This window comes from Gopherus flavomarginatus, chromosome 20, assembly GCF_025201925.1.
Source record: "Gopherus flavomarginatus isolate rGopFla2 chromosome 20, rGopFla2.mat.asm, whole genome shotgun sequence".
NCBI lineage: Eukaryota > Metazoa > Chordata > Testudines > Testudinidae > Gopherus > Gopherus flavomarginatus.
This window is the reverse complement of record NC_066636.1, coordinates 457,396-477,882: the sequence shown is the minus strand read 5'-3', so window position 1 is coordinate 477,882 and position 20,487 is coordinate 457,396. Positions and strand designations below refer to the sequence as shown.

The 20,487-nt window shown below is 69.3% G+C and overlaps 2 protein-coding genes and 1 long non-coding RNA gene across 20 annotated transcripts in view; 2 read left to right on the top strand and 1 right to left on the bottom strand.

Moving 5' to 3' along the window:
* MEGF8 (multiple EGF like domains 8) overlaps nucleotides 1-14,098 on the top strand; it is a 62,610-nt gene extending 48,512 nt beyond the window's left edge. For 11 of the 15 annotated variants that reach the window (XM_050930433.1, XM_050930431.1, XM_050930429.1 and 8 more), the window contains 12 exons: nucleotides 104-248; nucleotides 545-793; nucleotides 1,393-1,525; nucleotides 1,811-2,021; nucleotides 2,779-2,993; nucleotides 3,595-3,802; nucleotides 3,925-4,087; nucleotides 4,497-4,689; nucleotides 6,405-6,575; nucleotides 7,595-7,725; nucleotides 9,488-9,620; nucleotides 12,108-14,098. In XM_050930433.1, coding sequence (XP_050786390.1) covers nucleotides 104-248; nucleotides 545-793; nucleotides 1,393-1,525; nucleotides 1,811-2,021; nucleotides 2,779-2,993; nucleotides 3,595-3,802; nucleotides 3,925-4,087; nucleotides 4,497-4,689; nucleotides 6,405-6,575; nucleotides 7,595-7,725; nucleotides 9,488-9,620; nucleotides 12,108-13,286 — 3,131 coding nt within the window. In that variant the 3' untranslated portion in view covers nucleotides 13,287-14,098. Of the gene's footprint in view, nucleotides 1-103; nucleotides 249-544; nucleotides 794-1,392; nucleotides 1,526-1,810; nucleotides 2,022-2,778; nucleotides 2,994-3,594; nucleotides 3,803-3,924; nucleotides 4,088-4,496; nucleotides 4,690-6,404; nucleotides 6,576-7,594; nucleotides 7,726-9,487; nucleotides 9,621-12,107 lie in introns of those variants that run through there. The other 4 variants (XM_050930440.1, XM_050930427.1, XM_050930425.1 and 1 more) reach the window with 3 other exon arrangements.
* LOC127038088 (uncharacterized) lies at nucleotides 9,700-10,488 on the top strand. Of its 4 annotated transcripts, none has more exons than XR_007770567.1 (3): nucleotides 9,700-9,788; nucleotides 10,237-10,292; nucleotides 10,349-10,488. It is a non-coding gene; the product is annotated as an uncharacterized LOC127038088 (long non-coding RNA). The 4 variants fall into 4 exon arrangements; XR_007770566.1 differs by lacking the exon at nucleotides 10,237-10,292 and adding an exon at nucleotides 9,901-9,956; XR_007770565.1 differs by lacking the exon at nucleotides 9,700-9,788 and adding an exon at nucleotides 9,868-9,956.
* A 452-nt stretch (nucleotides 14,099-14,550) lies between the features above and the next one.
* LOC127038062 (zinc finger and BTB domain-containing protein 26-like) lies at nucleotides 14,551-19,306 on the bottom strand. The gene is made up of 2 exons (XM_050930423.1): nucleotides 19,178-19,306; nucleotides 14,551-16,367 (listed from the first exon to the last, which is right to left on the bottom strand). Exon 2 carries the CDS (start codon nucleotides 16,355-16,357, stop codon nucleotides 15,245-15,247), a length of 1,113 nt encoding a protein of 370 aa, XP_050786380.1. The 5' UTR covers nucleotides 16,358-16,367; nucleotides 19,178-19,306; the 3' UTR covers nucleotides 14,551-15,244.
* Between the last annotated feature and the right edge of the window lie 1,181 nt (nucleotides 19,307-20,487).

Here is a 20,487-nt window from a genome sequence, read left to right as displayed (position 1 = left end):
GGTTTTGGGGTGTTATGGGGCTAGGGGGTGGGGTTTTGGGGCACAGCGGGGATGTGGAGTGAGGACTGACCCCAGCTCTCTCTGACCCTGCGTGGTCTCCCAGCCGCTGTCTCACTTTTTCCACGCGGCGGCCGTGCTGCGGGACACCATGGTGGTGGTTGGGGGCCGCACGGAGACCAAGGACTTCACCAGCCACCTGCTGCTTTACCAGCTCAACTGCAACACCTGGATCCTGCCCAACCAGACAGGTAACGGGGGGGCCAGGGAGGGAGACACCCCCCCAGCCACACAAAGGGGGAGGGGACCCCCAGCCACACAGGAAATGGGGGGTTGAGATTTCCCCCCACTACCACCCCTGCCTCCGTTACCCAGGATCCTTCACTGACCCGCGGCCCTTTGCTCTCCCCCCACGCCGGGGCTGGCAGGGTTACCTGGGGCCCTTTGCTCTCCTCCAGGCCTGCCCCCCCAGGCCTGCTGGTGGTGGGGGTTACCCGGCGTCTCTCCCCGAGGCCTGGCAGTGGGGGGCTCACCCGGGGTTACCCAGGGTCTCTCCCCCAGGCCCAGCAGTGGTGGACGTGCCCATGAACGAGTCGGTGGCCCACGCGGTGGCCGCGGTCGGGGGCCGGATCTACGTCTCCGGGGGGTTCAGCGGGGTGGCGCTGGGGCGCATGGCTGTGCTGACGGTGCCCTCTGACCCCTGCCTCGTCTTCCCCGGCCCCGACGCCTGCAACCGCTCGAGTGCCAGCTGCACGTGGTGCCGCGACAGCTGCCTTTCCGCCGACGCCGCCGAGAGGTGGGGCCTGGGGGGGCGTGGCTATTGGTGGATGGAGGAGGGCTGAGGCCGGGGGAAAGAGATGGGAGGAAGCTATTGGTGGGGTGAGGGAGTAGGGGCGTGGCCCTACCAGAAGGGGCGTGGCTATTGGGGAAGTGGGGCGAGGTGTGGGGGGGTCTGCGTCCTATCACCAGGTCCCAGGGTTGGAGAGAGGCAGCCCCAGGGTCCCTGCCGGAGTCCGGCCCAGCAGATCCTGCAGGTGCGAGCCCCCTGGGGCGGTTCCAATGACCCCTCCCCTGTGCAGACCCAGGCCCTGGGTTCCAGCTGCACTCTAACCCCAGGGAGACCCCGGCCCCCTCAGGAGCCCCCTTGCAACCCCCCCCCCACCGTTCTCTGCCCTGAGAGCAGACCGTCCTCCCCACCCCATGCCAGGGAAACTGAGGCACACACAGGGACTCCCTGCTTCGTCACAGGAGGTAAGTGGGCAGGGGGGGCTGTGAGCCCTGGTTCCTAGAGTAGCCATGGGCAGGACTAGGCCGTGGCTATGGGCAGCTGGGGGGGCATTGGTCAGCGGTGGGGGCCGGGCTGTGGCCTCCCTGTTTCACTGGTCTCTCCCACAGGCTGGGCTGCCCGGCTGGGGCGGCCGCCTGCTTCCCCACACCGCGGTCGGCAGACGAGTGCCGACGCCTGAGGACCTGCAGCGAGTGTCTGGCCCGGCACCCCCGTGCCCTGAGCCACAGGTCGGTCACCATGGTGAGTGTGTGTCCATCTGCTCCCCCGTCTGCTCCTGGGAGGAGCTGGGGGGCACAGAAGGGAGCTGGGTGGGGCACTGGCTGGAGGGGGTGCTGGCCAGGAGTGCGGTGGGGATGGGGCTAGGGCTCTGGCTGTGGTGTGTGGAGGGCAGTGGGGCTGGGGCGCTGGCTGTGGGGTGCAGAGGGCAGTGGGGCAGGGGGCGCTGGCTCGGGCGTGGGGAGGGCAGTGGGGCGGTGGGCAGTGGCTGGAGAGGTGCCCCCGGCCAGCCCTGACCCCCATCCCCAGGCGCCCCCGCAGTGCAAGTGGTGCACCAACTGCCCCGAGGGCGCCTGCATCGGCAGCGCCGGGAGCTGCACGTCGGAGAACGACTGTCGCATTAACCAGCGTGAGATCTTCGTGGCCAGCAACTGCTCAGAGATCTCGTGTGAGGCGGCTGACTGCCCGGCCTGCACCGCCTCGGGCAAGTGCATGTGGACGCGCCAATTCAAACGCACCGGTACGGGGCCGGGGGGCGGGGAGCTGCAGGGGCCGGAGGGGGACAAGGTAGTGGGGCAGGTCTGCGGCCCAGGGCAGGAGGCGGCAGGGTGGATCTGGGGCTGTGGGGGACAGGGAGGTGTGGGGGCTTCAGAGGCCATGGGGGGTAGTGGGGCAGGTCTGCCGCCCAGGTTGGGGGTACCTGGGGGAGGGGATGGCAGGGTGGATCTGGGGCAGCGGGGGGCACTGGGTACCTGGGGCAGGGGGCGGCAAGGTGGATCTGGGGCTGTGGGGGACGGAGGTGTGGGGGCTTCAGGGGACCATGGGGGGTAGTGGGGCAGGTCTGCGGCCCAGGGCAGGGTGCGGCAGGGTGGATCTAGGCCTGTGGGGGACAGGGAGGTGTGGGGGCTTCAGAGGCCATGGGGGGTAGTGGGGCAGGTCTGCCGCCCAGGTTGGGGGTACCTGGGGGAGGGGATGGCAGGGTGGATCTGGGGCAGCGGGAGGCACTGGGTACCTGGGGCAGGGGGCGGCAAGGTGGATCTGGGGCTGTGGGGGACGGAGGTGTGGGGGCTTCAGGGGACCATGGGGGGTAGTGGGGCAGGTCTGCGGCCCAGGGCAGGGTGGATCTGGGGTAGGGGGCGGCAGGATGGATCAGGGGCAGGGTGAGGGCAGCGGAGGGCAGTGGGTACCTGGGGGAGGAGGCGGCGGGGACCTGGGCGGATCTGGGGCTGGGCGAGGGATACGAGGGGGGGTCTCCCAGGGATCTCACCTGCCCCCAGGCGAGACGCGGCGCATCCTGAGCGTGCAGCCCACCTACGACTGGACATGCTTCAGCCACTCGCTGCTCAACGTCTCCCCTATGCCCGTGGAGTCCTCGCCCCCCCTGGCCTGCCCCACACCCTGCCACAACCACAGCTCCTGCCACGCCTGCCTCAGCTCCAAGGGGGCCGATGGGGGCTGGCAACACTGCGTCTGGAGTGTCAGCCTGCGCCAGGTCTGCTGGGGCCATGGGGCAGGGCCTGGGGGGAGGGGGAATTGGGGGGGCCGTGCTGACCATAAAGAGGAGGAGGCTAGAGGGGCCATGCCAGCCAAGGGGAGAGGGATCCCCAGGTGGGGGCTGTGTTGGCTGTGGGGAGGGGGGATCCCGGGAAGGCTAGGGGGGACATGGGGATGAGGGATCCCGGGGAGGGGGGATTTTTGAGGGGCTGCACCGGCCATGGGGAGGGGGAATCCCGGTGAAGGGGGATGGAGGGGCACATCCAGGGGGGATCATGGTGAGGCTAGAGGGGACATGGGGACGTGGGATCTCGGGGAGGGGAATTTTGTGGAGGGATGTCGAGGGGGAATCCTGGGGGTAGTGCCTCGGGGGAGACATGGGGACGTGGGATCCCTGGGAGATGGGATTTTGGGGAGGCCGTGCTGGCCGTGGGTGGGTGGGTATCCCGGGGAGAGAGGATTTCAGGTGAGGACACGTCAAGGGGGAATCCTGGGGGTAGTGCCTCGGGGGAAACATGGGGATGTGGGATCCCAGGGAGGGGGATTTGGGGGGGGCCGCACCAGCTGTGGGCAGCAGTAACCCCCTTCTTTCCCTGCAGTGCATGAGCCCCACCTTCCTGCCCATGCGGTGTCTGGCGGGGCTGTGCGGGCGGGTTCTGACCGGGACCGAGAGCTGCACCCCCCCCTGCGCCCGTGCTCTGCAATGCGCCCACTGCACCCGCCAGCCCCGCTGCGGCTGGTGCGGCCGCCCCGGTGAGAACGGCCACGGGCGCTGCCTGGAGGGGGGCCTGGGCGGGCCCCGGCATGGTAGGTATTGGGGTGAGGGACGCATTACCCACAATGCCACGCTCCATGGGGAGGATTTACCCACAATGCCGCTCTCTCCGGGGCTGGAGGTTGTGTTTTACCCACAATGCCGCTGTCCCCAGGGCTGGCGCAGGCCTGTGGGCCGGGGGCCACCTGGTCCTTCCTGTCGTGCCCCCCGGAGAATGAGTGTCTGAATGGGCACCACGACTGTAATGAGACGCAGACCTGCCACGACCGGCCCCACGGCTACGAGTGCGCCTGCAAGGCCGGCTACACCCTGCACAAGTGAGCCCGGGGGGGCTGGGACCTTTGGGGGACTGCCTGGGGTGGGGCTGAGACCCTGGGGCAGCGGGGCATAGGGCAGGGTGTGTGTGTGGGGAGGGTACCTGGGCCAGGGGGTGTGGGGTAGGGGCCCTGGGAAGTGGGCTGCCTGGGGCGGGGGAGGGCAGGCAAGGGCTGTTGGCGGCTTGAGATCTCTCCCCCCCACCCTGGGCCTGCTCTGGGCCTGCCCGCCCCCCGGCCAGTCCCCTGGCCAGGCGCGGGGCCCCCTCCCCCCCCCCCGCCGGGCGCGTGGCCCCCTCCCGGGCGCCACCCCAGCTGGGCGCGTGACCCCCCCCCTCCCGGGCACCATCCCAGCCAGGCGCGTGATCCCCCCCCCATCCCCAGCCGGGCGCCTGACCCCCTCTCCCCGCAGCGCCTCGGGGCTGTGCCGGCCGGTCTGCCAGCAGGGCTGTGTGAACGGGACGTGCGTGGAGCCCAACCGGTGCCGCTGCCACTTCGGCTACGTGGGCGAGAACTGCTCGGTGGAGTGTCGGTGCAACCGGCACAGTGACTGCGCCGGCGTCGGGGCGCGGGACCAGTGCCTGGAGTGCGCCAACCACACCATGGTGAGGGGGGGGGCGGTGCCTGGAGTGCGCCAACCACACCATGGCGAGGGGGGGGCGGTGCCTGGAGTGCGCCAACCACACCGTGGAGAGGGGGGGACCGGTGCCTGGAGTGCGCCAACCACACCGTGGAGAGGGGGGGACCAGTGCCTGGAGTGCACCAACCACACCATGGTGAGGGGGGGGCGGTGCCTGGAGTGCGCCAACCACACCATGGTGGGGGGGGGGCGGTGCCTGGAGTGCGCCAACCACACCATGGTGAGAGGGGAGCGGTGCCTGGAGTGCGCCTACCACACCATGGAGAGGGGGGGACCGGTGCCTGGACTGCACCAACCACACCGTGGAGAGGGGGGGACCGGTGCCTGGAGTGCACCAACCACACCGTGGTGAGGGGGGGGCGGTGCCTGGAGTGCGCCAACCACACCATGGTGAGGGGGGGGCGGTGCCTGGAGTGCGCCAACCACACCATGGTGAGGGAGGGGCGGTGCCTGGAGTGCGCCAACCACACCATGGTGAGAGGGGAGCGGTGCCTGGAGTGCGCCTACCACACCGTGGAGAGGGGGGGACCGGTGCCTGGAGTGCACCAACCACACCATGGTGAGGGGGGGGGCGGTGCCTGGAGTGCGCCAACCACACCATGGTGAGAGGGGGGCGGTGCCTGGAGTGCGCCAACCACACCGTGGAGAGGGGGGGACCGGTGCCTGGAGTGCACCAACCACACCATGGTGAGGGGGGGGGCGGTGCCTGGAGTGCGCCAACCACACCATGGTGAGGGGGGACTGGTGCCTGGAGTGCGCCAACCACACCGTGGTGGGGGGGGCGGTGCCTAGAGTGCGCCAACCACACCATGGTGAGGGGGGGCGGTGCCTGGAGTGCGCCAACCACACCACCGTGAGGGGGGGGCGGTGCCTGGAGTGCGCCAACCACACCACAGTGGCGGGGCGGTGCCTGGAGTGCGCCAACCACACCACGGTGAGGGGGGGAGGTGCCTGGAGTGCGCCAATCATGCCATGGAGAGGGGGGGACCGGTGCCTGGAGTGCGCCAACCACACCATGGTGAGGGGGGGGCGGTGCCTGGAGTGCGCCAACCACACCATGGCGGGGGGGGGCGGTGCCTGGAGTGCACCAACCACACCATGACGAGGGGGGGGGCGGTGCCTGGAGTGCGCCAACCACACCATAGTGAGGGGGGGCGGTGCCTGGAGTGCGCCAACCACACCATGGCGAGGGGGGGACCGGTGCCTGGAGTGCGACAACCACACCATGGTGAGGGGGCAGGCCCTGGAGCACACCAACGACACCATGGTGGGGGGGGTGCCTGGAATGTGCCAATGACACCATGGTGAGGGGGGCATGGAGCACGCCAACGACACCATGGTGAGGGGGGGAGTGCCTGGAACGCGCCAATGACACCAAGGTGAGGGGGGCATGGAGGGGTCTCTGATTGCCCTGTGTGGTGGTGGGTGGTGACTGGTGACGGGGGGATTAGGGGTTTCTTTGTGTGTGGAGGCTCTGGGATCATTCCATGTGGGTCGGGGGGACGGGGTCACTGTGCATTGGGGGGTGAAGGAGGGTCCCAGAGGGGGTCTCTGACATCCCAGGCTGAGCCATGGGGAGCAGGGCTCTGTGGGGTTTGACCCCCCTTTCCCAGCAGGGGGCGCACTGTGGGGAATCATGGGGGCAGGGCTCTGTGAGGTTTAACCCCCGTCTCCCGGCAGGGGGCACATTGTGAGAAGTGCCGGCCGCTCTTCGTGGGCTCCGCGCTGAATGGGGGAACCTGCCGGCCCTGCCGCGTGTTCTGCCGCGGGAACAGCGACGTCTGCATCTCCCGTGAGGAGCTGGCGGCCGCCCGGCGAGACCCCGCCCGCTTCCCGCTGGAGCCTTCTCTGGTGAGCCGGGCCCCTGGCAGGTGTCTCCCTGTCTTGCCCCCATTCCCGCAGATCCCTGCCGGGCCCCAGGGTGGGGAGGGGTGGGGCCGGGTCCCGCTGTCCCTCCCCCAGGTGGGGAGTGGCTGGGTCCCCGTCTTCCCCCCCCCCGGGTGGGGAGGGGCCGTGTCCCTGTCTTCCCCCCCCCCGGTCCGCCTAGGTGGGGAGGGGCCGGTTCCCCGTCTTCCCCTGTGTCCCCTGATCCCCAGCTGGGCCCCAGGGCAGGGAGGGGCCGGGTCCCCATCTCTCCCCCCTCATCCCCCTGGGTTGGGAGGGGCTGGGCCCCTGTCTTCACCCCCCCATCCCCCTAGGTTGGGAGGGGCTGGGCCCCTGTCTTCCCACCCCCCATCCCCCTGGGTTGGGAGGGGCTGGGCCCCTGTCTTCCCACCCCACATCCCCCTAGGTTGGGAGGGGCTGGGCCCCTGTCTTCCCCCCCCATCCCCCTGGGTTGGGAGGGGCTGGGTCACCCTGTCTTTCCCTGTGTCCCCTGATCCCCAGCTGGGCCCCAGGGCAGGGAGGGGCCGGGTCCCCATCTCTCCCCCCCCATCCCCCTGGGTTGGGAGGGGCTGGGCCCCTGTCTTCCCCCCCCATCCCCCTAGGTTGGGAGGGGCTGGGCCCCTGTCTTCCCCCCCCATCCCCCTGGGTTGGGAGGGGCTAGGCCCCTGTCTTCCCACCCCACATCCCCCTAGGTTGGGAGGGGCTGGGCCCCTGTCTTCCCACCCCACATCCCCCTATCCCCCTCTGGGCCCCAGGCTGGGGAGGGGCCGGGTCACCCTGTCTTCCCCCATGTCCCCTGATCCCCAGCTGGGCCCCAGGGCAGGGAGGGGGTGGGTCCCCATCTTCCCCTGTGTCCCCTGATCCCCAGCTGGGCCCCAGGCTAGGGAGGGGCCGGGTCCCCATCTTCCCCTGTGTCCCCTGATCCCCAGCTGGGCCCCAGGGCAGGGAGGGTAGGGCCGGGTTCCCCCTCTCACCTGTCTCCGCAGGTCCCCAGCTGGGTGGCGGAGGGGCCGGCCGAGGACGTGGCCGTCTGCGTGAGCTGCCAGAACAACAGTTTTGGGGAGAAATGTGAGAGCTGCCTGCATGGCTACTTCCTGCTGGAGGGCAGGTGCACCCGGTACGGAGCCAGGGGGCCGGGGGGAGGCGAGTGCACCCGGTACAGAGCCACTGTTACCTGCCCACCCTAGGGCACCCCCTCACCCCATTCCTAGGGCTCAGGCAGTGTCCTGGGGGTCTGCGGGGTCTTTTCCCAGTGAAGGAGCCTCACACAGTAATATCTGAATCTCTGTCTATGACCAGTTGCCCACTGCACATGCCCTGCTCCCCACTCCCACTCAGGGGAATGTTCCCTGCTGGCCCGTCAGGATTGGGTCCGTCGGGGGGCTCCAGTCTCGGCCCGGTGCTGAGGTCGGGCTGCTCTGCTGGGGCCTGGTTCTGGTTCTGTTTGGAGCCCAGTTATAGTGAAACACCAGTCCTGATACTGGAGTATTACTGAGCAATCGTCAAACATCCTCTACCCTCCGAGCCCACCACCGTCACTAAGGTAAATCTTGCAAAGTCAGTTACACAAGCAGAGACCCAGACAGAACACAGGGCAGTGGGGACCATAAACACAATACGACAATGCAGGTTTCACGCCCTCGCTGCTGAGAAATGGGTCCTTGCCAGCCAGACGCCATCGAACTTGTCTCTAAGCCCCTGGTGTTCGGCTTCTGGTGGGAGCTGTGAGGACGGGCCTTCTGACTAGCCCGGCATGACGTCGAGCGCTTGCTCACGTCCCTTCTGGCGCCGGCGCCCCCCAAGCTGTCAGAGGTTTTCCCCCAGTGGCACCGGCGGCTCAGTCTGGCGCCCTGGTATCACTCCTAGTGTCGGTATTAGGGGCCCCACCGAGCCCCCGCTCTGCCTTGGCAAAGTGTGTTCGTGGGTTTCTGTAAATGGCTCGTCAGGTCGCCTGGTGTTACGTGTGGACAGTTTGAGTAGCTGGGACTCCTCTTTGCAGGGTGGGGAGCGTTTCCCCATCCCAGGGCATGGCTCAGTCACTGGGGTTTAGCAGGGGTTTTCCTGTGCACGGCCTGCGCCGGCCAGCGCCCCCCACTTGAGTTGTATGAAGTGCCTGGGGGAGGGACACGGGCCAGGCCGAGGGAGAACAGACAGACGGGGGCACACAGGGATAGAGGGAGACCCCTCCCCGGCAGCCTCCAGCACTACCAGCAGCGCCACAAAGCCGCCGGTTTGCCTGGGGGAGTTCAGCATCGCACGTGCCATCACAACCAGGGGTGCAGTGACTGGCTCAGCGGGCCCTCCTCGCACTGCTCGGTAAGAGGGAGCCGAGGGCAGGGCCCCTTATACCGGTGCTAGGGGAGAGGAGGATCCTCCGGCAGCTCGGGGGGTGCCTGCGCGGGCAGGGACGGGGGAAGCGCAGGTCACGAGAGGCAGGGAACCGGTTTGTCACAGTTTAGAGGGAACATGAGGATGTGACTTTCTGCTTCCTGGCTCATGGCTGCTGCTCCTTACACCGCGGCTGTGGGGCCGGGGAGCCCAGCTGGACGCAGATCCTGCAGGAGCCCGGCCTGGGGCCGGTGCTGGCTCCTGTTCCCGTCCGTCTCCTCGCGGCAGGGTGAGCCCCTCGGGAGCAGTTGATCTGTCGGGCGCACGGCCCGTAACGCGTCTGCCGCCTGCCTGGCCCTCGGCTCCGCGCTGATCTTGCCTGGCTCCGTGGGGGTTTCCCTCTTTTCCCAAAGCCTGGGGCACCCCCAGCCAGACCCCGCTTGGGGTTTGCTTCCCGCAGCCCTTGGCGCCTGGCTTGGCTGGTTTCCCGTGCGTGGGAGGCAGGTGCCCTGTGCAGCCCCTGCACACTCTGACCCCTCTTGTCCCCCCAGGTGCCAGTGTAACGGCCACGCAGACACGTGTAACGAGCTGGACGGGACGGGCTGCCCCTGCCAGAACAACACGGAGACGGGCCCCTGCCAGAACAGCGCCCAGGCTGACAAGAAGGACTGCTACAAGTACCAGGTGGGGGCGGGGCCTGGGCCAGGGGCGGGGCCAGCCAGGACTGCTACAAGTACCAGGTGGGGGCGGGGCCTGGGCCAGGGGCGGGGCCAGCCAGGACTGCTACAAGTACCAGGTGGGGGCGGGGCCTGGGCCAGGGGCGGGGCCAGCCAGGGCTGTTACAAGTACCAGGTGGGGGCGGGGCCTGGGCCAGGGGCGGGGCCAGTCAGGGCTGTTACAAGTACCAGGTGGGGGCGGGGCCTGGGCCAGGGGCGGGGCCAGCCAGGACTGCTACAAGTACCAGGTGGGGGCGGGGCCTGGGCCAGGGGCGGGGCCAGCCAGGGCTGTTACAAGTACCAGGTGGGGGCGGGGCCTGGGCCAGGGGCGGGGCCAGTCAGGGCTGTTACAAGTACCAGGTGGGGGCGGGGCCTGGGCCAGGGGCGGGGCCAGCCAGGACTGCTACAAGTACCAGGTGGGGGCGGGGCCTGGGCCAGGGGCGGGGCCAGCCAGGACTGTTACAAGTACCAGGTGGGGGCGGGGCCTGGGCCAGGGGCGGGGCCAGCCAGGACTGTTACAAGTACCAGGTGGGGGCGGGGCCTGGGCCAGGGGCGGGGCCAGCCAGGACTGTTACAAGTACCAGGTGGGGGCGGGGCCTGGGCCAGGGGCGGGGCCAGCCAGGGCTGTTACAAGTACCAGGTGGGGGCGGGGCCTGGGCCAGGGGCGGGGCCAGCCAGGACTGTTACAAGTACCAGGTGGGGGCGGGGCCTGGGCCAGGGGCGGGGCCAGCCAGGGCTGTTACAAGTACCAGGTGGGGGCGGGGCCTGGGCCAGGGGCGGGGCCAGCCAGGGCTGTTACAAGTACCAGGTGGGGGCGGGGCCTGGGCCAGGGGCGGGGCCAGCCAGGACTGTTACAAGTACCAGGTGGGGGCGGGGCCTGGGCCAGGGGCGGGGCCAGCCAGGACTGCTACAAGTACCAGGTGGGGGCGGGGCCTGGGCCAGGGGCGGGGCCAGCCAGGACTGCTACAAGTACCAGGTGGGGGCGGGGCCTGGGCCAGGGGCGGGGCCAGCCAGGACTGTTACAAGTACCGGGTGGGGGCGGGGCCTGGGCCAGGGGCGGGGCCAGCCAGGACTGTTACAAGTACCGGGTGGGGGCGGGGCCTGGGCCAGCCAGTGCTCTTACAAGTTCTCTGGGGCAGGGGTGGGGATGAGACAAGGGGAGGGGATGCTCAGAGGGAGCCCTGTGGGGCTGCGCTGGGGCAGGGGGCGCTCTCAGAGGGAGCCCCGTGGGGTAGGGGTGGGGGGGCTGGGCTGAGCCAGCGGGGGTGGGGTGCTCAGAGGGAGCCCTGTGGGGTGGGGTAGCGGGCTGGGCTGGGCTGAGCCAGTGGGGTGAGGGGCGTTCACAAGGAGTCCTGTGGGGCAGGGATGAGGCTATGCCTGGGGAGGGGGGCTCAGAGGGAGCCCTGTGGGGTGGAGTGGGGCTGTGGTTGGGGGGGTGCTCAGAGGGAGCCCCGGGGGGCAGGGTTGGGGGGGCTGGTCTGAGCCGGTGGGGGTGCTCAGAGGGTGCCCCATGGGGCAGGGGTGGGGGTGCTCAGAGGGAGCCCTGTGGGGCAGGGTTGGGGGGGCTGGCCTGAGCCAGTGGGGGTGGGGTGCTCAGAGGGAGCCCTGTGGGGTGGAGTGGGGCTGTGGTTGGGGGGGCACTCAGAGGGAGCCCCGGGGGGCAGGGTTGGGGGGGCTGGTCTGAGCCGGTGGGGGTGCTCAGAGGGTGCCCCGTGGGGCAGGGGTGGGGGTGCTCAGAGGGTGCCCCGTGGGGCAGGGTTGGGGGGGCTGGCCTGAGCCAGTGGGGGTGGGGGTGCTCAGAGGGAGCCCTGTGGGGTGGGGTAGCGGGCTGGGCTGGGCTGGGCTGAGCCAGTGGGGTGAGGGGCGTTCACAAGGAGTCCTGTGGGGCAGGGATGAGGCTATGGCTGGGGAGGGGGGCTCAGAGGGAGCCCTGTGGGGCAGGGTTGGGGGGGCTGGCCTGAGCCAGCGGGGGTGGGGCGCTCAGAGGGAGCCCTGTGGGGTGGAGTGGGGCTGTGGTTGGGGGGGCGCTCAGAGGGAGCCCCGGGGGGCAGGGTTGGGGGGGCTGGTCTGAGCCGGTGGGGGTGCTCAGAGGGTGCCCTGTGGGGCAGGGGTGGGGGTGCTCAGAGGGAGCCCTGTGGGGCAGGGGTGGGGGGGCTGGCCTGAGCCAGCGGGGGTGGGGTGCTCAGAGGGAGCCCTGTGGGGCAGGAGTGGAGGGGCTGGGCTGAGCCAGCGGGGGTGGGGTGCTCAGAGGGAGCCCTGTGGGGTGGGGTAGCGGGCTGGTCTGGGCTGGGCTGGGCTGGGCCAGTGGGGTGAGGGGCGTTCACAAGGAGTCCTGTGGGGCAGGGATGGGGCTATGGCTGGGGAGGGGGGCTCAGAGGGAGCCCTGTGGGGCAGAGGTGGGGGCCTGGGCTGAGCCAGGCGGGGGCACCGCTCTCACTGACCCCCTTCCCCCCAGTGCGCCAAGTGCCGGGACTCGTTCCACGGGGCGCCGGTCGGGGGACTCCAGTGCTACCGGCTCATCTCTGTGGAGCAGGAGTTCTGCTTCGACCCCACCTCGCAGAGCAACTGCTTCCACCAGCCCAACCTGCAGCACCTGGCGCGCGGCCGCACCGTGCTCTTCGGGGTGCAGCCCAAGTTCACCAACGTCGACATCCGCATCACCGTGGACGTCACCTTCGGCGCCGTCGACCTCTTCGTCTCGCCCGCCTACGACACCTTCGCGGTGGAGGTGGACCGGGCCACGGGGGTGCACGCCGTGCGGGTGCTGGCGCCGGGCGGGGCCGAGGGGGGGCCCAACGGCACGGCCCCGCCCCGGCTGCGGGAGGAGCGCCCCCGCGGGCTCATCACCTACCTGACGGTGCGGGAGCCGCAGGCCGTTCTGGTGGTGCGAGGCGTGCGAGACCGGCTGGTGGTGACCTACCCGCACGAGCTGCACGCGCTGAAGTCCAGCCGCTTCTACCTGCTGCTGCTGGGGGTGGGCGGCGGCGGGCACGGCGGCGCCTCGCAGGGGCTGCTCTTCTTCCGGCAGGACCAGGCCCACATCGATCTCTTCGTCTTCTTCTCCGTCTTCTTCTCCTGCTTCTTCCTCTTCCTCTCGGCCTGCGTCCTGCTCTGGAAGGCCAAGCAGTGCCTGGACCTGCGGCACGAGCAGCACCGCCAGCTGCAGGAGATGACCAAGATGGCCAGTCGCCCCTTCGCCAAGGTCACCGTCTGCTTCGAGCCGGAGCCCGGGCCCCTGGCCGCCGACCGGCTCTTCCTGCCAGCCCGGCCCCACAAGCCGCCCGCCCCCCCGGCCCGCCTCAAGCCCTACCCCGAGGCCCCCTACGCCGCCCAGCTCCGGCGCTCCGAGCCCTTCCTGGCTCAGCTGCTGGGCTGCTCCTGCCCCTACCCCAGCCCCAGCTTCCGCGTGGGCCCCGTCACGCTGGAGCCCACGGAGGACGGCATGGCCGGCGTGGCCACCGTGCTGCTCCAGCTGCCCGGTGGCAACCAGGCCCCCAACCGCTCCTGCCTGGGCTCTGCCCTGGTCACCCTGCGCCACAACCTGCAGGACTATTGCGGGGGTGGGAGCCACGGGGCTGGCGGCGTCCGTAAGGGGCTGCTGAGCCATGACAACCTCACCAGCATGTCGCTGTGACCTCCCCCCCCCCCGGTCGCTGGCACTGGCTGGGCCCCATCCCCCTGGCATGTCACCAGGATCGGCCTGGAGCCCCCCCACCCGCCAGCCTGTTGCTGTGACTGGCCAGAACGCCACACCTGGCCATCGTGGGCACCACAGGGATTGGGCCCCCTTGACGTTACTGTGAGCTGCCAGGGGGGCAGGCCAGACACTGCCCCCCCCACCCCCGTGACCTGCCAGAACCCCACACCTGGCCATCGTGGGCACCACAGGGATTGGGCCCCCTTGACGTTACTGTGAGCTGCCAGGGGGGCAGGCCAGACACTGCCCCCCCCACCCCCGTGACCTGCCAGAACCCCACACCTGGCCATCGTGGGCACCACAGGGATTGGGCCCCCTTGACGTTACTGTGAGCTGCCAGGGGGGCAGGCCAGACACTGCCCCCCCCCCCGTGACCTGTCAGAACCCCACACCTGGCCATCGTGGGCACCACAGGGATTGGGCCCCCTCGACGTTACTGTGAGCTGCCAGGGGGACAGGCCAGACACTGCCCCCTTCCTCCCCCCCCCCCCCCCCGTGTGGACGCCAGGCCTGGGGCTGGGCAGCCTGTGGACAGACTCTTAGGTTGCAGCCGCTGCCTGGGGGCACCTGGACCCTCCCCCCATGAACGGGGGCCTGTGTCTAACCTGACACCCGCCACCCCTCCGGCTCCAGGGGGCCGGTGGCGCCTGGGGGCCTTTGCTCCTCCAGTGCCTGTGTTCGGTTAATTCCTGTATTGAAGGGGGAAGATGCCTCCCCTGGGTGGGGAATAAAGTGACCAGCTGGTGCTGCCTGCCCCTCATCTGTGTGTGTGTGGGGGGGGGGGGGGTAGATGGGATTGTGCTGCTGGCCCCTACCCCACCCAAGAGGGGCTGCATCTCTGTGTCAGGGTCCCCCATGCTGGGCGTGAGTCCGGGTGTGTGAAATGGCTGAGCCAGGGATTGCGCTGGACTCGGGGGGGTGTGCGGGGGGTGGGAAGGAGTGGATGCCCCCCTGGAAAGTCAGGGGCTCTGGCACGTGCACCTGAGACCCCAGCTGTATCTGGGTCCAGGTCCTTGGCCGGCTGTTGGGGGAAGGGTGGGCTCCCAGGCCAGCTGGCCAGGGGGCAGGAACCAGAGGGGTCAGAGCTAGGTGCCCCTCACTCCTGCCCTGCAGCCCCTCGCTAGCCCCGCCTGCCCCCTCCCCCAGTGAGGGTGGGTCCCAGCACCCCCCCCCCCCAGCACAAACACAAGGAACCAGTGTGAAAAGGCAAAACTTTATAGGAATAAAGTTTTCATGCTATTTCCCCGCCCTGAGGACCAGGCAGGAGCTGGGGGGCTGCGTCCCTGGTACTGGGGGTGAAGACACACCAGGTTCATACGAGGGATTCAGCCTGGGGCTGCTACCCCTCCCCCATCCCACTGACCGCCAGAGAACCCAGGTGCCCTGGCTTCCAGCCCCCCACCCCCACCCCCTCTTTTGAACCCCAGAGAATTTGGGGGTCATAAGAATGAATATTCTCTTCCTCCCTCTCAAGCAAATGGTTTGGGCTGAGAGGGTCACCCTCAGCAGAGAATGGTCTAGTCGTCTCCTGGGCAGACCTCCCTTGCCCTCAGGAGGGATTGGTCAGGCCTATTAGACTTGCTCCCCCCGCCCCCCAGGAGGGAATGGAACGGTCTGTGGTATTGCTGTGGGTGTGCCCAGCACCCTGTGAGCCCCCGCAGCTCGGTTCATGGCCCCTCCCAGGGTGGCCAGTGGCCCCGGGGCTCAGTCCGTGGGTCTGTGGCCCCTCCCCAGGGCGGCCAGTGGCCCCGGGGCTCAGTCCGTGGGTCCGTGGCCCCTCCCCAGGGTGGCCAGTGGCCCACGGTCTCAGTCTGTGGCCCCTCCCCAGGGCGGCCAGTGGCCCCTCCCCAGGGCGCCCGGTAGCCCCGTCCGAGGGCAGCGGCTCGGCCCCGTGCTCAGTCGCAGGCCCCGGCGAGCAAATCGCTCTCCTCGTGGCTGTTCTGCAGGGTGCTCTTGCCGTGCAGCTCCTTGAGGTGGCGCCGCAGGCCCGGCTTGTGGGTGAAGTGCACGGCGCAGTAGTTGCAGCGGTGCGGCTTGCGCCCGCTGTGCAGGTTGAGGTGGTCCTGCAGCGTGGCGTTCTGCGTGAAGCACTTGTGGCACACGGGGCACTGGAAGGGCTTGAAGCCGGTGTGGACGCGCAGGTGCCGGGTCAGGTTGCTCTTCTGGGAGAAGACCTTGGCACAGCGCAGGCAGAGGAAGAGCTTGTGCTCCCGCACGTGGCTCACGAAGCCGCCCAGCTGGGGGAAGAGGCCGTCGCAGCGCGGGCACCGGTAGGGCCGCTCCAGCTCAGGCGCCTTCCTGTCCTTCCGGGCCGGCTCCAGGTGCCGGCGGCGCATGGGGCAGCCCCGCCACGGCCCCCCCGGCTGGGCGGGGGCTGGGGGGCAGGGGAAGGGCCCCCCCGGTGCCGCCTCGTCCTCGTAGCAGCCCTTCAGGTAGCTGTGGGTGAGCTCCATGGCCGAGTTGAGGAGGGGCAGGGAGATCTCAGGGGACGAGGGGCTGCCACGGGAGCGGCAGGCCAGGAAATCCCCGGCCCCCTCTGGCCCCTCCTGCCGCCGTGCAGGCAGGGGGCAGGGGGAGGACCCCTCCTCCTCCTGCCCCGGGCCCGGCGCCACCTCGGCCTTGGGCACCAGGTAGCGGGAGACGGCCTGGGTGCAGCGCTCCACCACGTGGCCCATCTGCAGGAAGGAGGCGGCCGTCAGGTAGTTGACCAGCTCGGGCAGTGGCACCTCGAGGCAGCCGGTGTAGCAGGAGAGCAGCAGCTGGCGGCCGATCTCGGGGCTCTGCAGCAGCGAGACAGACACCTCGGGCGAGTCGCTGAGCAGGAACTGGTCCCGCAGGAACGGGGAGCAGGCGGCGAAGACCACGCGGTGCCCTGGCACCCGCAGCTCGTTCACCTGCACCGTCACGTCGCAGAACCGCCGCTGCGCCCGCAGCTGGTCCATGCGCCGCAGCACCCCGTCCCCGTAGCTGGGGAAGCGGAAGTGCAGCCGCTCGCAGGCTGGGGCCATCTTGGCGCAGCTGGGGAGAGATGGGGGTCAGACACCTCACAGCACAGTTCCGGGGGGGGGCTGGAGTGGGTGATGTGGGGCTGGTTATTTGGGGGGTATGAGTGGGTCGGGTTTTATGGCTTGGGTGGGGGAGAGGCAGGATATTGTTGAGGTGGGGGAGAGGAGTGGTGGTGGGGGAGGAAGGGCTATTGGGGGTGGCAGAGTGGTAGTGTTGCGGTGGGGGAGGGTGGGGTATTATGGGTGGGGGAGGGCTGTTGCGGTGGGGGGAGGGTGTGATGGAGTAGGGGCTGTCTGTGTGGGGGTGAGAGAGCCGGGGAGGACTTTAGGAGAGGGACAGGATCTTGGCCTGTAACCTGAGCCAGGAAGGCGGGGGGGGGGGGGGGGGTCAGCACCTTTGCCAGGGAAGCTGGACAAAGGAAGGGGCCGGCTGGAGGGAGTTAGTTCAGTTTCGGTTTTGGGCTGGGTGAGGGGAATTCAGGGAATCCTAACTGGGATCCAAAGACCCTGAACCCCCAGAAGGACTTGATTGAGGGGTCCTGGTTGTGCCTCCAAGCTCTGCTGCATCCTTTGTTCCTGTTGTCCAATAAACCTTCTGTTTTACTGGCTGGCTGAGAGTCACTGTGGGTCCCAGGAAGAGGGGTGCAGGGCCGGACTCCCCCACACTCCGTGACAGAGGAGCAGGGTATTATGGGGTGGGGGAGGGGCAGGGTGGAGAAGAGAGTTGTGGGGGAGGGGCGTTGCGGTGGGGAGAGGCAGGGGGCTATGGGGTGGGGGAGGAGAGTTGCTTCAGTGGGGGGAGGGGCAGGGTGTTACAGGTTGGGGAAGGGGAGTTGTGGGTGGGGGAGGGTGGGGTATTGTTGGAGAGGGGTGCTGTGGGGCAGGTGCGGGGGAGGGGTGTTGTGGTGGGTGGAAGGGCAGGGTGTTGCGAGGTGGGGGAAGGGTGCTGTGGGGAAGGGGTGCTGTGGAAGAGGGGTGTTGTTGCAGTGGGGGGAGGGACAAGGTATTATGGGGAGGAGGAGGTGCTGTAGGGGAGGAGCAGGGTATTATGGGGTGGGGCAGGGGTGCTATGGGGGAGAGGCCAGGGAGGAGTGTTGTTGTGGTGGGTGGGGGCAGGGTATTATGGGGTGGGGTAGGAAAGTTGTGGTGGGTGGGGGAGGGGCGTTATGGGGGAGGGGCAGGGTGCTATGGGGTTGGAGAGGGGGGTTCTGAGGGAGAGGTGTTGCACTGGGGGGAGGGGCATGGTGTTATGGGGTTGGGGAGGATGGGGCACTGTGGGGGGTAGGAGTGGGATAATGGGGTGGGGACGGGTGCTGTTGCTGTGGGGGAGGGGCTGGATGCTATGGGGCAGGGGAAGGGAGTTGTGGGTGGGGGAGGGGCAGGTGTTATGGGCAGGGAGGGTGGGGCACTGTGGGGGAGGGGTGCTGTGGGGGGTAGCGGTGGGATAATGGGGTGGGGGAGGGGTGGTATGGGGTGGGAGAGGGGCAGGGTGTTATGGGGTTGGGGAGGATGGGCACTGTAGAAGAGGGGTGCTGTGAGGGGGTAGGGTCAGGGTAATGGGGTGGGGGAGGGGTGCTGTTGTGGTGGGGGGGCAGAGTGCTGTGGGGCGGGGAGGGTGGGGCACTGTGGGGGAGGGGTGCTGTGGGGGGTCGGGGCAGGGTAATGGGGTGAGGGAGGAGTGTTGTTGCCGTGGGGGGAGGGGAGTTGTGACGGATAAGGGAGGGGCAGGGTGTTATGGGGCGGGGAGGGTGGGGTACTGTGGGGGAGGGGTGCTGTGGGGGTTCAGGGCAGGGTGTTATGGGGTGGGGGAGGGGTGTTGTTGCTGTGAGGGGAGGGGCAGGGTGTTATGGGGTGGGGAGGGTGGGGCACTGTGGGGAGTTGGGGTGGGGGAGGGGCAGGGTGTCACGGGGCGGGGAGGGTGGGGCACTGTGGGGGAGGGGAGTTGTGATGGGTGGTGGAGGGGTAGGGTGTTATGGGGCGGGGAGAGTGGGGCACTGTGGGGGAGGGGTGCTGTGGGGGTCAGGGCAGGGTAATGGGATGGGGGAGGGGTGCTGTTGCAGTGGGGGGAAGGGCAGGGTGTTATAGGGTGGGGGAGGGGAGTGGGGATTGGTGGGGGAGGGGCAGGTAATGGGATGGGGAGGGGTGTTGTTGCAGTGGGGGGAGGGGCCGAGTGTTATGGGGTGGGGGAGGAGTGTTGTTGCCGTGGGGGAGGGGAGTTGTGATGGGTGGGGGAGGGGCAGGGTGTGATGGGGCGGGGAGGGTGGGGGAGGGGCGGGGTGTTATTGGGCATGGAGTGTGGGGCACTGTGGGGGGGGGTGCTGTGGGGGGTCGGGCAGGGTTATGGGATGGGGGAGGGGTGCTGTTGCAGTGGGGGAGGGGCAGGGTGCTATGGGGCGGGGAGGGTGGGGCACTGTGGGGAGTTGGGGTGGGGGAGGGGCGACGCACCAGACTCCTCGGGGCCCCGTCCCGCCTTTACGCCATTTGCGTAGTCACCGCCAGTCGCGGCAGCGGCCCCTCTTCCGCGCACGCGTATTTCGCGCTCTACGCAGCGCGCTCCGCAGTTTGCGCAGCAGCCCGACTGTTCCACGCACCGTGCGCAGCCGCACCCGCACCTGTAAGCTGGTCACGTGGCGCAAACTGGCGGCTGCCACAGGCGCCCCTTACGCTATTTGCGTAAAGCCGGCGCTTGCTTACGGTGTTTGCGCAGCGGCTTTCCTAACAGCTATTCCCGAACAAGGTTTACGCATTTGACGTTGCGCAGCGCGCCTCTCCTACGCACTTTGCGTAACACTACCCCTCTCCGCACCGCTTCCCCGCCCTCACCTGGGCGCCTCCTGTCCCGGCTCCGGGGCCGCCTCGGCCTCGCCCCGCCCCGCGGGCCCCGCGCCGCTCACCAGCCCCGCCCGGCCGCCGCGCGCCGCGCCAGCGCCGCCATCTTGTCCCCTCGGCGGCCGCCGGCCGGGACTTCTTCCTGGATCCCTCCGCCGAGCAGCGCGAGGTAACATGGATCCCTGCGCGGGGACGAGAAATAGTCCCCCTCCCATCCCCCCACCCCATAACCCGCTTGGCCCATGATCTGCCCACATCCCATAATAACCCGCCTCGTCCCTGTCCGTAACCTAACCCCTCCCATCCCCCACACCATAGCCCCCCCCAGCCCCTGGAACAAGCCCCTTACCCCCTGTCCCCCCCACTTCTCCCCATAGCACCCCCTCATCCTCCCTGCCCACAAGCAACCCTCGTTCCCAGCCCATAGCCCCCCCCAGGGAGCCCCACAACTCCCCAGGAGAAAACCCCACTAATCCCCACACCACATGCCCCAACCGCCACTTGAAATCCCCATTTCACCCTATAACACGCCCCCCCCCACACACACATTCCCTGCCACACTGGGAAGGGGGGCCTGCCCCACACAGGGTTCTGGCCCCTGTAGCGGGAGGGGGCAACTCAGAGGGGTGGGGAATGGGGCCCAGGGCCTGGCCCCTGTAGGGGGAGGGGGCAGCTCAGAGGGGCTGCAAATGGGGCCCAAGACCCAGCCCCTGTAGGGGGAGGGGGCGGCTCAGAGGGGCCAGGAATGGGGTTTGGGGGCCTGGCACATGTAGGGGGAGGGGTTGGCTCAGAGGGGCAGGGAATGGGGCCCTTCGCCCAACCCCTGTAGGGGGAAGGGCCAGCTCAGAGGGGCAGGGAATGGGGCCCCAGGGCCCAGCCCCTGTAGGGGGAAGGGCCAGCTCAGAGGGGCAGGGAATGGGGCCCCAGGGCCTGGCCCATGTAGGGGGAGGGGGCGGCTCAGAGGGGCAGGGAATGGGGCCCAGGGCCTGGCCCATGTAGGGGGAGGGGGCGGCTCAGAGGGGCAGGGAATGGGGCCCAGGGCCTGGCCCCTGTAGGGGGAGGGGGCAGCTCAGAGGGGTGGGGAATGGGGCCCAGGGCCTGGCCCCTGTAGAGGGAGGGGGCAGCTCAGAGGGGCTGCAAATGGAGCCCAAGACCCAGCCCCTGTAGGGGGAGGGGGCGGCTCAGAGGGGCAGGGAATGGGGCCCCAGGGCCCAGCCCCTGTAGGGGAAGGAGGTAGCTCAGAGGGGCCAGGAATGGGGTTTGGGGGCCTGGCCCATGTAGGGGGAGGGGCTGGCTCAGAGGGG